General features: G+C 62.1%; 1 protein-coding gene across 7 annotated transcripts; it reads right to left on the bottom strand.

Moving 5' to 3' along the window:
• Positions 1–1,064: 1,064 nt before the first annotated feature.
• Positions 1,065–11,470, bottom strand: CTNND1 (catenin delta 1). Of its 7 annotated transcripts, none has more exons than XM_088534168.1 (20): positions 11,351–11,470; positions 10,229–10,546; positions 9,391–9,462; positions 9,125–9,283; positions 8,413–8,945; positions 6,310–6,767; positions 6,026–6,209; positions 5,634–5,751; positions 4,948–5,101; positions 4,557–4,574; positions 4,241–4,309; positions 3,539–3,666; positions 2,932–3,082; positions 2,517–2,709; positions 2,302–2,416; positions 1,938–2,025; positions 1,671–1,718; positions 1,496–1,593; positions 1,296–1,367; positions 1,065–1,129 (listed from the first exon to the last, which is right to left on the bottom strand). In XM_088534168.1, the coding sequence occupies exons 2-20, from the start codon at positions 10,421–10,423 to the stop codon at positions 1,118–1,120; spliced, it is 2,865 nt and encodes a 954-aa protein (XP_088390294.1). In that variant the 5' UTR covers positions 10,424–10,546; positions 11,351–11,470; the 3' UTR covers positions 1,065–1,117. The 7 variants fall into 7 exon arrangements, with proteins under 7 accessions (XP_088390294.1, XP_088390293.1, XP_088390291.1 ...); XM_088534167.1 differs by having other exon boundaries at positions 1,065–1,126; positions 1,296–1,370; XM_088534165.1 differs by having other exon boundaries at positions 1,296–1,370.
• Positions 11,471–12,720: the final 1,250 nt, after the last annotated feature.

Raw genomic sequence — 12,720 nt, forward strand, 5'->3', positions numbered from 1 at the left:
AAAAAAAAAGAGGAGGAATTAGTGTTTTACATACGTTAAGAAAGGAGAAGGCGAGTTAGACCCCAGAGCAAAACCCAACGGTGGCGGGACGGGGCTGGAGCGGAGGGGACGGGGCGGCCCCGCCGGCCCCGCAGCACCGACGGCCAAGGCGAGCGGGGAAGACGCCCGAGCGGCCCCGCGGGGCTGCGCCCGGCCCAGGCCCCCGTTCGTCCGGTTGCGCGGGGCGCGCCCCAGGCCCCGCTTCCCCCCGGGATTCAGGGATTGCAGCACTTGGGCACGCGGGGTGCCCGGCGGGCAGGGCGCTTCCCAAGAGCTAGTTCACAGTGGCAAAGAAAGGCACGTGCGGAGCGGGCGAGAGGGGCTGGGGCGCCGGCCCGGGGCACTCTGGCCCCACCACCCCGGGCCCTACAGCCTCCTGCCAAAATTCCCTGCCAGAGCCATCAGCAAGGAGCGAGCCGGCCACCCTCCCGCAGGGGGAGGCCTATCCCACTTCTCCCACTCACCCTCTTCCCACCTTCGGATCCCTCCACCTACGGAACGGCCAGACCTCTCCCTTCCCCAGCTCCCGAGTGAGGTCCCCGGCCAGCAGCACCCGGTTCCCCTTCCCGCAGCCCCTGAGACCCAGAGCGAAGTGAGAGCCATTTCTGCCGTTGCTCCGGCACTGCCGCCGGGAGGGAGGGAGGCTCCCCTCGGCCCCGTGGCCTCGGTTCAGAGCGATTCCCACACAAAAATATATCCTATAGGCAACGCAAAAGAGGCGGCGGGGAGCCGTGGCCCCGGTGCCGCTGCAGAGAGAAGGCAGCTCCCGGTGAAGGCAGAGACACGGAGTCCCGGTGCAGCACCCTTGAGCCGGAGCGCGGCCCCGGTCCCTGGAGCGAGGAGGTGGCGGAGGACAGGGAGGAGAGTGAAGTCGGGAAGAGACGTCCCGGGCAGCTGCAGGAGGCAGAGCGGCCCAGGCTGCCCCACGCCCGGCCTTTTGGCTGGCTAAAGTTGGCACAAACAGTCCAGCGAAAAAAAAACAAAAATAAGACAAGGTAAAAATCAGTCCATTCCACCACGAAGAGTTATTATATATAATATATTATCAGCCCAAAGTGAGCGGAGGCGAGGGCAGCAGCTAGATCTTCTGCTGTGGAGAAAAAGAGAGGGAGAGACGTTAGTTTGGCTGGCCCACGCACGGACACGCGACGCTGGGCCCCGCCGGAGCGGGTGGTGATCGGAAGCAGCGATGATCGGAGCAGCAGGGGGCCGGCCCCAGCCCCCCGGGCGCGTGCGGGCTGCGTGACGGGACGTACCGACACGGGGTAGGACGGGGCCGCGTCCTCCTCGTCTAGCTCAGGTGGCGGCAGCAAGTCCTGCCCCTCGTCCTGCTGCAGACACACGGTGGATTAGTAGGGGCCACGGAGCAGGGGGTGGTTAGTGGCGGGACCCCGGCTTTCCCCTCCTTGTGGCAGCCAGGACAGCATCAGCCCCCCAGCCTGCTTGGGTCACTCACCATCAGCGGCGCCGCTTTCACGGGCTCCATGTCCCCGAGGTCCCCGGATCGTTCCAGCGTTCTGCTGTGGTCCCTCTCATTGAGTGTGGAATAGTTGTCTGGAGGGGGACAGGGCCCGGTCAGCGTGTGCCCTCCGGAGCAGCGAGCCTGGCCCCGCTCCCGGCCCCTCTCCTACCTGCTCCCATGTTGCTCATCTGGATCTCCTCCCGGGAGGACTTTTTGTCTGCAAGAAGGGGAGAAGAGCAGCTCAGGCCCTGCACCCCGCCGCTGCCGGTGCTGCAGGACCTACGGAAACCCTGCCCATCGCTTCTGGCACCAAGAAACCACCTGAAGCCATGGCCAGTGGTGGCCAGAGATGCCAGGAGAGCCAGGGAGGCAGAAGAGAGGGAAGGCTGGGAAGCTGGGAGAGAAGAGGGGCAGGTGGGCGTTCCCACAGCCCTACCTGCTTTTTGGTTTCGGTCGATGAGAGGCAAGGTGCTGTCATCGAAGGAGCTGCCGCCCTGGGGCCGGGATGCGTTGCTTAGGTTCACCTGGAGGAGCAGAGGGCAATTGCTCAGTGTGGAGGCAGACACCCCTTCCCCATCCTGGCACGCAGCCCCCCCACAAAGCCATGATGAACCCCCCAACGCTTCCTTGCTGCAGCCCAAGAGCAAGGGCCCGATTCGGCTGCTGAACCTCTCTTCCCCTGGAAACAGGGGCGCTGCTCAAGCCCTCGGGTGCCCTCACATCAGCCCCACAAAAAGGCAGAGTAGGGCCGGCTCTGGATCACAGCAGCGCCTGCGCATTTCCCCCCTTTTCCTCCATACCTGGAAATCTGACTTCTTCCAGCCCTCCTTCTCCAGTGGCTTCCGCAGTTCCTTGTAGCCCCAGACCGTCTGCAAGACGAGGGCAGCAGCCCGGACTTCTCTCTCTGAGCGGTTCCTACAAAGCAACACAGAGATATTTGGCAAAGCCCTAGGGGCCTCGAGGAGATCTCTGGGCAAGAGAGCCTCCTTCTTCACCCTCGCCCCAGAGAGCCTACCCGGATTTGTTGATCAGCACCAGCTTCTCAATGCCCTGCGTTTCCCGCAGCTTCTTCGCGGCCTCGAGGTTGTCCACGATGACTTCGTTGATGGTGTTGAGGATCGACACCACTGTGTCCTCAGAGAGGTTCTTGGCTGGTGTCTGCTGGCCGCCAGGCAGGTTCTTCACTAGGTTGGGGATGGCGTGTTTGCCTGGGAGGAAGAGTCGGGCGTGAGTAGGAGAAGGAAGCAAGGGCAGGAGCCAGTGCAGGAGGATCAGAAACGGCCACCAGTTTTGGTGCTTTTCCCATTTCCCAGACATTGGGGCAACCTGGCTGCCAGCAGGTCCCGAGGTTCCTGCAGCAGCCCCAGACCTAGAGCAAGGAGGCTCCCGGTGGCACCGCGCGGGGCCCTGGGGCGTGCCGCAGCCCTCACCTATCAGCTCCTTGTTCCGCAAGTCGACGGCCAGGTTGCGCAGGGCTCCGGAGGCCGCCTTCACCACGCGCTCGCTGTCGGTGGTCAGGAGGTCGGCGATGGCCGAGAGCCCCTTCTCCTGGCGCAGCGCCGCGCGGATGTAGCGCCCGTACTGCAGGGGACAGGACAGGGCACCGTGGTGTAACCCAGGCCTCTCTCTGCTCCCAGCAACAGGGACAGGCCTGAGAGCTTTGCCGTTCCCTTCTCCCTGATCTTATTGTTGGCTTCAGCTCTACACGGAGAGAGATTCCTGCCTCAGGAGGAAATACCTCATCTCTCAAGCGAGGGCAGGAAGACCTCGTCCCCAGGAGAGCTGCTCCAAGGCTCTCCTGGACCCGCACACACGAGAGTTTGGTAACGCAGCCAGTGAAGGGGCTTGTGGAGGACCAAGCTCTGCTCGGGGGCACCTGCCCCCGGTAACCTCTGGATTAAATCCACGAGCAGACGCTAGGAAGTGTTGAGCTGTGACCCTCCTCAGCTCCACCAGTACCCAGGGGACGATGCCTCCCTGCTCCTTGAGGCCCTGTTCCCAATATGCTCAGAGGAGCCACCGCCACGAGTCACTCACTGTCCAGCGGCCAGCGCACAGATTCTGAACGGCTCCTGCCGAAGCCTCCAGGATAGTGGGAGTCTTGCTCTCCTTCAACAGGGAGATGTATATCCGGACCACTTCTGGCTGGAAGAGGAGCTCGTAGCCTGCCAGAGGGACACAGGGATAGCAGAAGTTACCACCCCAAGGGCTCAGCCAGCACTCAACACCAAGTGATCGACTTGTTCAAAGAGCTTCTGGGCTGAGCCACAGCAGAACTATGAGCAGAGCACCCCCAATGTTAACCTAACACCGGGCTGAGAAGAACCCCAGGGCACAGGACGGCACAAGGACTCAGCAGAAGGTCTCAGCACCCGTGACTCTCAGCACCGTGCTGCAAGAGACTTGGGTTCAGCTCACTCCCAAAGCCTGAGGGCCCCAGGGCCCTGCTCCTCTAGCAAGTAGGTAGAGGCCTCCAGGCAACTACGTGTTGAGAGGGGGCTTCCAAAAGAGCACTTAGCTTGGTTTGCCCCTTCTCTAATTGGGGGCCACTGCAGGGATCTGCAGCCCTCCGAGGTTCAAGTTGGTTCCTCAAAAGGCTTCTCCGAACGATCCTTCCTCACATTTCTGTGGCAGAGCACTTACGCAGCGCTTTTAAAGTCTTTTGGGGTCAGAAAAGTGCAGGCCAGGGAACAAGTCACAATGAGACATTGCAGAGAACAAGCACACTAAGGAACCTACCCTTGGCTGGAGTTGTTCTTTTAGGGAAGTCCACTGTATCAGCACCAAGGTCTTCTGGATTTTTTTTACCTTCAAAGAGGAAGCACAGAGGCATGAGATACCCCCTCCCACACATGCAGGCCCAACAGTGCATTGCCACCTGCCACAGCAACAAGCCCAGAAGCCAGGTGAAGCTAAGCCACCAGCACGGCCCAAGGTAGGGCCACATGAGCCTTAGCCACAGTGCGGGCAGCACGTGGCCAGCTAGGGTAGAACGGTGAGCTGGGGAAAGTACCCAAACCAACCACAGAACAATTAAAACCAAGAACACACTCACCTCTGGAGAACCACTCATCTATTGGCGAAGCGGAGAGAAGGACAGGAGAGAGGGGAGGCGGGAGGAGAGAAGAGCCACCAGCACCATGGGGCAGATCGTTTGGCAAGAAAGCAGAGGGCAAGGACAACACAGGAGAGAGGGAAAGGCGTGGAGTTAGTGGAGATGCAGCCATCACCATCCCACCACCAGAGAAACCCCCCAGGAGACCCTTAGCTTGTGCCAAACTTTGGACAAGGCGAGCGGCAACTCCCCAAGGCAGGGGAGGCACAAACCACCACGTATCCAGGGAAAGCTGCCGTTGAGCCTCGGCATGAGCGATGCCAGAGCAGGAGCAGAGAGAGCCCACCCTTGAGCAGATTCGTCCCCATCCCACCTCCTGCCCCCAACAAACCTTTGCCCTTCTTGGCCCCAAAGCAGCTGGCAGCATGGGGCCCACTGTTGTTGGCGGGGACCAGGGGCGTCTCCTGGTAGCGCTCGGCGTGTGGGATCTCCCGATGGACTTGGTAGGACAAGTTTCTCAGCAGACACACACAGTTCTCCACCAGCTAGAGAGAGCAAGAGAGTTTGGCTCAGGGCAGCACGCACTCAGCCCACTCCTGCCTGGCCAAGGCCACAGAACTGGAGCAAGAGAAGCCTAATCAGGGCCAGGCAGCTCCATCTCCAGGGGATCTGACGCAGACCCCGTCCCAAGAGGGCATGGCCAATCCTGCTGATTTCGATTCATACCCTGCTGGGCCAAAAATCTCTCTGTCAGAGGCAGAAGTGATCTCAGGAAAGACCTAGGGACAGCTCAAGTCAACAGTGGGTCAAAGCAGGAGCCAGGGGATAACAGAGCACCTGGGTTCCACCCCCCAAAACTTCTCTCTTCCCCAGAGGGCTAGAGAAAGCTTGGCTTGCGTTTTCCAAGCTGTCACCTCAAAGGCTCTTCCCAGGGGAAGCTCTCAACTCCCCCCGCTTTGTTCTCAGTCCTTGAGAAGCCCACGCACAGCCACCACCAGCAGCAGAGCTCAACTGGACTTGGCCAATGAGGGCAGAGTGCCACGGGCGCTGCTGCCAATCCGCGCACCAACACAGTACCTTGTTGTCCGAGTTCTTCTGGCCAATCTTGGACTGGACGATGTAGATCAGGGCATCCACCAGCCCGTCACATTCCCGCAGCTTCCGTCGGGCCTCGCTCCGCTCCGAGCTCACGTTCCTGAAGCGAGCAGGGGACACCCGTCATGGGCGAAACTGCTGGGGCCCCAAGAGGAGCAACCTGACCTGGCAGCTCCAAGCAGAAGAAAACTCCTCTGGCTCCTTCCCACAGAAGGAAACCTCTCTTTCACCAAGAGCCCTACCACCGCTCGCAACCCTAGAGGGGCAGCTTGTCCAGGGAGCATGGCAGGCCCACAGGGCTGCCAGAAGCGGCTGCTCCCTCATCAGGAAGGGGCGTTGCAGCAGCCCGGAGGCACAGGCAGCGCCCCACGTACCTAAGGCAGCCGGCGGTGTTGGTAAGCACCGATTCCCACTCAATGTGGCGCGGTTTGGAGTCCTCGTTGGGCTCCCGCTCCCAGCCCGAGCGGGGAATGACCACCTCGTCAGTCAGGGCGTGCAGCGCGTGGTCCACAATGGCCATCTTGATGGAGTCATGCGAAGACAGGTTCCAGAGCGTCCCTGCAGTGTCGCACAAGGGAGGCACTCAGTCAGGCCACGGGGACACCGCGCACCCCTTGCCCACAACATCGGTCCCTCCTTCCCTCCCTGGAGCACCTACCCGTGATGACCTCCGTGAGGTCCATGTCGTGGGTCTTCCGCAAGAGGCGCACCAGGGCAGGCACGCCGTCACAGTTCTTGATGGCAATCTTGTTGTCTTGGTCCTTGCCAAAGGAGATGTTCTTGAGGGCCCCGCAGGCCCCGTAGTGCACCTCTTTCTTGGGGTGGTCCAGCAAGCCCACGAGCACGGGGATGCCCTTCAGCTTGCGCACTTCCGTCTTCATCTTGTCGTTGCGGAAGCAGAGGTGCTGCAGGTAGGCGGCCGCGTTGGACTTGACGGCGTCCAGCCGGAAGCTCAGCATGGCGATGACCTCCGGCAGCTCCGGCTGCCGCCAGGCGCCTGGCGCTCCCTTGCGCAGGCTGTCCAGGCTGGCCAAGCTGCCCCGCTCGTGCTGAGCCATGGGGGACCAGTAGTACCGGTCAGGAGCCCCTTCGTCCACCAACATGTCTTCGTAGCTCCTAGGAGAGGGGACAGCCAGCGTCAGCACGAGTCCCACGCTTGCAGGATGCTCTCCCTGCCTCGACCCACCAGGAGATGCGGAGCACCTTCCTGCTTCCCTTGCAGCCGGCGGGGAGCTGCCACCTCCTTCCCGTCCCCATGAAGCACGACGCTTCCCAGGAGGGGACAGCGATTCCGCTCCCTTTCCACCCTGCCAGATCCACCTTGGGGTCAGATATACAGTCTTGGTCTCTAAACCTCTTTAGAGCAACAGCAACAGCTCTAAAGAGGAGGCATGACCCAGTCCCAAGGCCCAGCCCATCCACAGAGAGGCAGGAATAAATATTCAGGTTCACAGCCACTAGAGGGCAAGTTCACCCCACGCTAAAGGAGCCATGACAAGGAACTCCGGAATTCCTCGGGGCTTTGGTCAGCTTAAGCTTCCCGCAAACCAGCCTGTTACGCCATCACCGAGGGGCGCAGCAGGAAAGCACAGCCTGCTTTCCGGCTATGCAGCTTGTCACTGTGCTGTCTGGCCTGTAACCAACAGGTACCCGGCCATCCGAGCCGCCTCCGGTATGGGCTACACCAAGAAAAGACAACCTGCGAGCTCTCGCCCGCTCCCATTCCTAGGGACCCGGTAGCGGAGCGAGGCTGGTGACCGAGGCAGCCATGCCGAGCTCAACAGCGCCTGGATTCTGCACGGGGCTGCCATCGGCCACAGGAGGAGGCTCAGGCCAAGCCGCAGCCCTGCCGCACGCAGAGCCCTCGGGAGGCCACGCGCTCCAGAGCGCTAACGCCGGCGTTCTGGAGCTACTGGCACGGCAGGGCAGCCGCCTTGCCCACTCTGCCCCAGCCGACGCGGGTAAGGCGGGTGGGGGAACAAACCCGAGCCAACAACCGCCCTGACTGGTTGGACGTGGCGGCAGAAACGCTCGCGCTGGCACTAGCCGAGCGGGCGGGCACAGCTCCTCCTCCAGCAGCGCAGCAGCTCCCGTGGAGCATGGCGCACCCCTGGAGCCGGGCAGACAGACAGGATACAGAACTTAATGTCCCAGGACACCCACCAACGTCTCTGAAGGGGCAGCAGAAGGCCTCCCAGCCCTTCCTCCAGCCACGGGGCAGCGCAGGTGGAGGAGGTGCCGCTCACACACAGCTGGAGGGGAGGGAGAAGCCGCTTTGCTGCCAAACAGGTCGAGCAGCTTCTCCCTGCGCCTACAGGAACAGTTTCTCCAGGGCACTGCGGGGCCGACCCATACTCTCCCCGGCCCAGCTGCCATCACGAGGCTACTGCAGGATGGCATCACATAGCCCCTACCAGGCACTCATCCCAGCAGGAGAAATGTTTTTTTTGATTTTTCTTTCCAGTGCCACCCTGCCACAGGGCATCCACCTCCCTCGGGAGCCCGCTGGCAGAGCAGGTAGTGCTAGAAGCAGCAGGGCCCGGAGCTACGGCCAAACGCTCCAGGGAACTCCACGCTGCAGGACAACCAGCTCAATTAGCAGCGAATTTTAACCGCCAATTAAAGGCACAATTAGGAGCGGATGCAAGTTTTCTCCTGCACGAGCCCTAGATGACTCAGCCTCCATCTTCCGAGGAGAATGGAGCTGTAGGGATCCCTGCTAGCGGTCCCCAGCTCCCGCCCCACACTCTGTCCCCAATACCTGAGCCGACGGCGGGCATCAGATGGGGTCCCTGCCCGCCTGGCCGTGCCATAGTCAGACATGGGCCCGTAGTCCACGTCGTCAAAGCCCACACTGCGCTGGTCATCCTCCAGGCCATACTGCTCGGGGTGGAAGTGGTTGAGGTCCATGTTGCTGCCGCCGACGCGCACTTGAGGCTGGGGGCCGTAGATGTCCTGGCGGCTGGGGGCCCGGTAGGTGTCCATGGAGGGCCGGTAGCGCTCGTCGATGCGGGTGACGCGAGACAGGCTGCCATAGCTGTGGTCGCTGCCCGGGTAGCCGTCCTCGTAGGGGCGGCCATAGCCATCGGGGTAGTGGTAGTTGCGTGGGAGAGTGGCTGTGCCCGGCTGGCTCAAGTAGCCGCCAGGGCCCCCGTTGCCATTCTTGCGGAAGTTCCTGTCCATGGTCTGCACGTAGCTGCTGGGGACTGGAGAGGCTTCCAAGGGTAACCCGTCAGGTCCCACGGGGACCTGCTGCACTGTCCGTGTGGTCACAGTCTTCACCACTTTCTTCACCTGCACGTGGGGCACATTCCAGTCAGGAGGTCCTGGCCCTACCGTGCCTCCGCCCCCAGGTTCCCAGCCCTGCGCCCTTTCTGGCTTTCACAACCCCCCTTCCACCTCCCAGCGCAACAAGCCCATAGTCATCCCCACCGTAACACCCCACCCCAGCGAGCCCTGCCCCGGGCCCGTACCGTGGTCTCCGTGCGCCGTGTCGTGCCGTCATCTGACGTCTCCACGGACACGACCGACATGGCCCCTTCGGGGTCCTCCTCCATGGTGTACGTCTCCTCCACGATGTGGCCCGGGTCCTGCATCCTGGGCAGCGTGCTGTACAAGAGGTGGCTGTGGTCCTGGGGGACAGGGGCACGCAGTCAGCCTCCACGGGTGGCCAGCCGAGGCATCACAAGCTCACGCCCGCTGCAGCGCCTCACGAGGGACGATGCCAGCCAACTCTCACCTGAGGCCCGTTGAGCTTCAGATCCGGGAACTTCTGCCTGTCCAGGTCAGCATCGCCCAGGAAACGGCCGTTCTGAAAAGCACGGCGGGCAGGCCCGTCAGTGGCCTGGCTGCCCCCCACCCTGCCGGGAGCCCGCATCCCCTCCCTGTCCCATCAGCCCCAGAGCATCCTGCTGCCACGTGAGCCGCTCCTGGAGGGCCGCGCCACGCACAGCAAGCCAGTGCCCAGTCCAGGCTGGCCAGACATCAAAGGAGGTGCCGCTCGACCCATCCCCAGCACCCCGAGCCGACTTGCATGGGCACCTGGGCTCCTTACAGAGAGGCCGAGTGCAGCACCCCTTCTCCTAGCATTTCTCTCCTAGCATTCCGCAGCCCGAGAGGGAGCCACCTCCTGCCTGGCACTGCATGCACCCGCCGGGCACCCGCTCCTCTCAAGGAAAGAGGCCTCTTCCAGCCCTGGTTGGGCTGTGCAGGGGGACAAACCAAGTCTCCAGGGACTCGGTGTCACGGGAGAGGGAGACGGACGCATCCCTGTGCCAGCCCCAGCATTTTGGCTGCCTTGCAAGACGCCGACGTGGAGAGAAGATGCTGAGAACCGAATGTAGCTCGCAAGCCCCTGCCCTCGGAAAGCCTCTGGCTGCCAGGGGGATCCGCGCATTCCCAAATCGCCCGCGGCTCCGCCGCCCCTACAGCACATCACAACACCAACCTAGCCTTCCTCCACCTCGCGAGGCCTAGGAACACCCCAGGAGAGCAGCCCGGCTCAGGGCTGCTGCCAGCAGGACCGGCCAGGGCTCCAGGAGCCGCGGCACCCGCCTCCACCGGCGCAGCTTTGTTACCTGGTGCCGCCGGGTGAGCGTGCCATTGGCCAAGGCCGGGCTGGCATCCTGCGGGGACACCCGGACTCGCTCCAGCTGTGCGGAGACGTGGCGCCGCTCCTCCTCCAGCGCCCGCGTGAGCTTCTCGAACTGCGCCTCCTGCTCCTTGACGGAGGCAAGGATGCTGGCGGTCGACTCCACCTCTGAGTCGTCCATGGGTGCCACGGGCCCGGGCCGGGCAGGGCGGGCGGCGCAGGGAGGCAAGAGCGAAGGCGGCTCGGTGGCAGGGTGAGGGGAGGAAAAGGAACCCAGAAAGGTTGAGGGGAGCCACTCTCTTCACTGCATGTGATGGAGGGAGAAGAAAGGAGGGACAAGAGGGCAGACAGACAGATGTCATTAAGGCAGGTTCTCAGAACAATGGGAAAAATAAATAAGATTAAGGCAATAACACCCACTTCCATGGAAAGAGGGTCCTGGAGCAGCCCAGCTCTTGGCATGGCCCAAATGGCCCCCTGTGGCACCTAAGTTTAGAGATGCAGTGTTTGGGCAGCAGTAGGTCCTGCATCCGCCACCCCAGTGAGCAAACCTGGTCAAGCCAGGTTCAGGAGAATGGTTATTTACCGAGGAGAACAAGTGGTGGAACCTTCTCCGATGTGGAAAGGGCCCCATAGAGCTGCTAGCAGGAAAGGAGGGCAGGCCCCACGCCTGGGCAAAGAGCAGGTCAGGGTCTCGTGGAACAAGCACTGACCCAAATCCCTCCCCACATTCCCTTCGGGCAGGGATGGAGGGAGACGGTCACGCCGTTTAATGCGCTCTCTCTTCCCTGGTGGGAGGACGGTGAGGTGTAAGGTGAGGTGGTGGGGACACCCCCAGCTTCACTTCATTGGGCTCCACAGCTCCCTCCTATGTAGGTAGGGTCACAACACGGGCAGCAATCCCCTGAAAGGGACCCCACGAGCCCTTTTGCCAGTTATTGAAACCCACCACCCTCCAGGTCCTTCCTTGGAGACCTCTAGGCAACCAATGTAGGGGCAGAGAGCAGCTTGGGCCTCTCAGACGTTCCCTCCCAAAAGAACACAGCAAAGGAGAGCAGCACAAATCAACATTTTTTGACAGCAAAAGGCGATGTGGTTGCATACAGACCTGTCCGAGGAGGAGGCTGAGGTTTGATTGGCAAAGGCACAGGGCAGCCAGGCCTAGGCGCAGAGAGTCATGGCAGAAACAGCCCAACCACCACAGGGAGGAAGCAAGAGGGGAGAGAGCTGCAGAGACAGCAGGGTCAAAACAATCACGTGAGCAGATTTAACATGAAGGCAGGGAAAGGCACGCCGAGATGAAGAGAAGGGGCTCAGCTCCGCAGCCACCCCTCCGAAGGACAGGTCTGGCTCGGACATGACGTTGTCCCCCCTCAATGTCCCGCTCATGGGATAAACAGCGGCAGAGCAGAGGGGCGGGATGGGCTCGGCCGAGTCGCGGCAAGCCCGCGGAAGGGTTTTCCCAACTCCACACAGTCACGGCAGGCGTGTGGCAACTTGTCCGGGCCAGGCAGCTGCCACGGATGCCGCTTTCCCACGGTCTGCGGCGGCTCTGGCCCGTTCCCCCGCAGCAGCGGCTGCAACGGCGCCGTTGGGCCCCCGTCGGCCCCACACATGGCGTCGCCCTCCCAGAGCCCTGCTGTGCCCGGCTCCCGGGCAGCCCTGCTCTTCCCACCGAGGCCACTAGCTCAGAGGAACCCGCAATCTCCAACAGGCCCATAAACAAACCCTTTGGCACAAGGGTTTTGCTCCCCGCACGTCCGCTCCCAAGGCTTCCCCAGGTGCTCGCGACATGTCACCAGGCTGCCTTGTCACCACAACACATGATAAAAGCCAAGTCAAGAGCTCTAAGAGGCATTTGGAGGCTTCCCGCCGTCCTCGTGCCTCCCACCTTGTGAGGGGTCGCGCACGAAGGCTTCTTCTGTCTACCTGAGCCCCACACAGGAAGGCGAGGTTAGCCTGACCCTCTCAGACTCCCAGTGATCCTCTCTCCACAAGGAAGGCCCAGTGCCACGCCGGGAGTGCTGACACATCCCAGCTCTCAACCTTGAGTCAACGCTCCCCACCTTCCGCAGGCATCCAGGCAGCAAGGTGCAGCTCGGGACAGTCCTACCAGCCAGACTCTCCTCGGGGGCGTCCAAAATCCCATGTCAGCTCGTCCCCATTTGGCAGCCTCTGCTTCCCGAGAGGTGTTTTGCCAAGTCCTTGCTAAGACAGGAATGCCAGCGCGTGGAGAAGGAATCTTCCACCTGTGACTGCCTGAAGAGCCACCCCTCCGTGACCATCTCCCGCTCTCCCCCGGAAGAGGCAGCTTCCCAGGGCTCTCACGGACCGTCTCACTCGTGCTGCCTCTGTGGGAAGGCCCAGAGGAGAGCGGCAGCAGATTCCTCTGGCCCCGCATCCCCTCCTCCGCACATCCCGTCCCCCGGGAACGCGACGGCCGCTAACAATGAAACTTGCAGGCCTCAGATAAGTGGC

This window comes from Tinamus guttatus, unplaced genomic scaffold, assembly GCF_059628265.1.
Source record: "Tinamus guttatus ecotype Peru unplaced genomic scaffold, ASM5962826v1 Tinamus_guttatus_pri_ptg000546l, whole genome shotgun sequence".
Classification (NCBI taxonomy): Eukaryota; Metazoa; Chordata; class Aves; order Tinamiformes; family Tinamidae; genus Tinamus; species Tinamus guttatus.